Source organism: Microtus ochrogaster, chromosome 1 (genome assembly GCF_000317375.1).
Source record: "Microtus ochrogaster isolate Prairie Vole_2 chromosome 1, MicOch1.0, whole genome shotgun sequence".
NCBI classification, from domain to species: Eukaryota; Metazoa; Chordata; class Mammalia; order Rodentia; family Cricetidae; genus Microtus; species Microtus ochrogaster.
In genome coordinates this window covers 8,382,850-8,385,833 of record NC_022009.1, presented here as the reverse complement: position 1 = coordinate 8,385,833, position 2,984 = coordinate 8,382,850, and the positions used below count along the sequence as shown (strand labels likewise).

The 2,984-nt window shown below is 41.6% G+C and overlaps 1 protein-coding gene across 1 annotated transcript in view; it reads right to left on the bottom strand.

Moving 5' to 3' along the window:
- Positions 1-902: 902 nt before the first annotated feature.
- Positions 903-2,984, bottom strand: part of Six4 (SIX homeobox 4) — a 10,615-nt gene continuing 8,533 nt past the window's right edge. Inside the window, exon 3 of the mRNA XM_005343164.2 lies at positions 903-2,344. Coding sequence (XP_005343221.1) covers positions 1,548-2,344 — 797 coding nt within the window. The 3' untranslated portion in view covers positions 903-1,547. The remainder of the gene's footprint in view (positions 2,345-2,984) is intronic.

The window sequence follows — 2,984 nt, the reverse complement described above, 5'->3', positions numbered from 1 at the left end:
AGATCACCTTCTTATATCTGAGATCCTCCGTACTAATGACATGAAGGTATGAAGGCATTTAAATTGATATATCTTGGGGTCAGAGCCCTGCTAGAACGTTTAAACACAGTTGAAAGCATACAAGAGAATATCCTACGGAAACCCAAAGAACTTGCTTGTAATGGAGACGTGATGAAAGAGGACAGGCAGCAGTCACGTGTCATAGTGTACCAACTGGTTCAAAACACCGAGAACGCAGCCTCAACAAGACAGAATTGTGCCGAACGCACTTTAACTATCTATCCTTTGTTTCCTTTAAAATGTTGTTTCCATAACCTGCAGAATCGATGTTTCATAGTCTTCCATACCTTTTTATGACTTTCATTGTAATGAAAAGCATCAAAGCTAATTGTTTATCCATTTGCATGACAAACATTACACATGACATCCAGTGAACCCTAAGTCCTCTGCATATAATGGGGTTCTGCGGTAAATTTAACCCTGTTTGATGGTGCAGAAGAGCCATCAACACTTTTGCTGACACTTCTGTACCTTACTGCTAATAAAAAGGCCACAAGGTAAAAAAGGCACATAGGAGTCTATATAAAACATATTTAAATGAATCAAAGCTTCTAAAGAAAGAAGGGCATGATGAGAAGTACCAAAATTCCAGTATGGGGGTTAAAAGTTCCTGTTTCAGTGCTAACATTGACCTTAAGAGACTCTGGATAAAAATCACAAAAAATAAAACTTGGTTGAGAACAAAGCTGTTCCTGCTATTCCTGCTCAAACAATAAATATAAATTAAACAGTAAGAAAACATTTTTTTTTCAGTTCATAGCGCCTGAAGACTAAGAGAAACATACAAGGTATAAATAAAAATTCATTGTACTTGCTCAAATTCTGCATATAGAACTGGCATATTTACATTCATACCCAAGTTGTGTCAGAGTTTAGTGGAGTTTCAAACTTTCTCTGCTACATATAACTATTAGCAGTCACACTTGGAAACACGTAGAGACAAAACCAAGTCTTTCCCCCAAATGCTGAAAATGCTGAATGTGTGTATGGACACACACATATATAAGCTACTTAATTTGAAAAATATACCCTTATAATAATCCAGAGTACCGTTATTTCTTAACCATCTCAATGCCCATCGAGGAAAAGTAAACAAAAACCAACCACATTGCTTCTAACAGCCTGTAGCTCTTATTTAAGTGTCTAAGTTAGGTGTACACATTTTAAAGTTAGAAGACTATCATGTTCCATTCTAGCCTTAGACTTATATGGCTGACTAAATGCTTTATGATGGTTTGATAGGCTTCTCCTACTGCCTTGTCGCCATGTATTCCAAAGCCAATATGATGAGAACAGAACGGCTTCTGTAGCTCCACCCCTGTACATTTAACTATGATCTTCATGCAGACCGATCCAAATATATTTGCTCGCACAAGTAGGGTGCATTCCTCTAAACGAGTAAAGGTTCCCCATCTTCAGGGCTTCACAGGGAAAAAAAAATCGCTGCTGATGAAGGAGAAAAGGGGTATGTGCGTAGTGGATCAGGCTTATAAGTCTTGCATATCTTCGTCCAGTTGGACGGTTTGGAGCTTGGCCAGCTCTTTCTTGTCCGTTCCCAGCTCTTCACAGACAGTCTCAACCATGCCATCCAGGACATACTTGGATTTGGAGTCCAACATCATTAAGTTGTTTGTTGCTTTGTTCTCAGAATTTTGTAAGAAATTCTCTTTTATGTTAGCTACCGACTGCAGGACCAAGCGATGTTCTCTGACAAAATCCTGGTGGACTGCTGGCGAGGAATGACTCACGGGCTCTTCAGGGGCAGGAACAATTTCCCCCAGGGCAGCCTGAGTCATGGGGACCGACAATAGGTCTTGACTGGTAATAAGGGAACAGTTCTGAAGGGTTGCATAGTTAGTATTGCTGACAGAGGTCACAGTAGATTTGCTTGCCACAGGTGCAGACATTGGCCGGCTCTCAGCAAGGTCAGGGTTTAGCTCAGCGGGATTTAGTAGTGTAGGGGGAGACAGGGAAAAACTGTGAGCTGGGGACACATTAACCAGCGAAGAGGCCAGGGGATGGAGGCCACTCCCAGAGATATCCTCAGAGGACAGGCTTGCGTTTACTTGTGCATTGTGATTGACAGGCATCAGCTGGGAAAAAACCAGGCCTCTTTCTAACCCTTCCTGTTTCACAGCTCCTACAGTCTGGCCTGAATTAGGAACAGTGTAGACCACTGCACTGGGGGCAAGAGGGCTCAGGAAAAGTTTGCCATGCTGGACGGTGGTGGACTCACTTGTAAATGTGCTTCCATCTGAAGTGCTTGAATTTACTGAAATGTTACCTAGGGGAAAAAGTACCAATTGGCATTAATGCAATGAATACAGAAAGGAAAACAAACAAACAAACCAGTTACTTTTGTAACACACATGATTCTTCCTCAGGTTATTAAGGTTGCTTATGGAGAGGTGATACTTCAATGTAGAGTTGAATCCAGCTTGGGCACTGTTAGCTGCAGAGTCCCAGGCTCAGAACTCAGGCTAGCTTTCTCTCTCTCTCTTTCTCTCTCTCTCTTTTTTCTTTCACAGTACTGGAGATTAAACGCAGAGACTTCTATACCCTAAGCAAAAAAGTCTGCCAGATTGTATGTATGTGTTAACTCAACCACGCAATTAACCGTAATAACCAAATGAAAGAAAGAGTAAATGTGGGGCCTGGAGATAGGGTTCAGCACAGTGCAGGCCTTGGGTTCAGTGCTCAGCATCACCAAAAATTAAAACAAATTGAAAATTAAAGCCAACCAATCAAAACAAGCAAGCATGTGGGAGCTGGGGCAGGAAGACTAAATTTGAGCCCAGCTTGAGTTTGAAGGAAAAAAAAATGAAGAAGAAGAAGAAGGAGAAGGAGAAGGAGAAGGAGAAGGAGAAGGAGAAGGAGAAGGAGAAGGAGAAGGAGAAGGAGAAGGAGAAGGAGAAGGAGAAGAA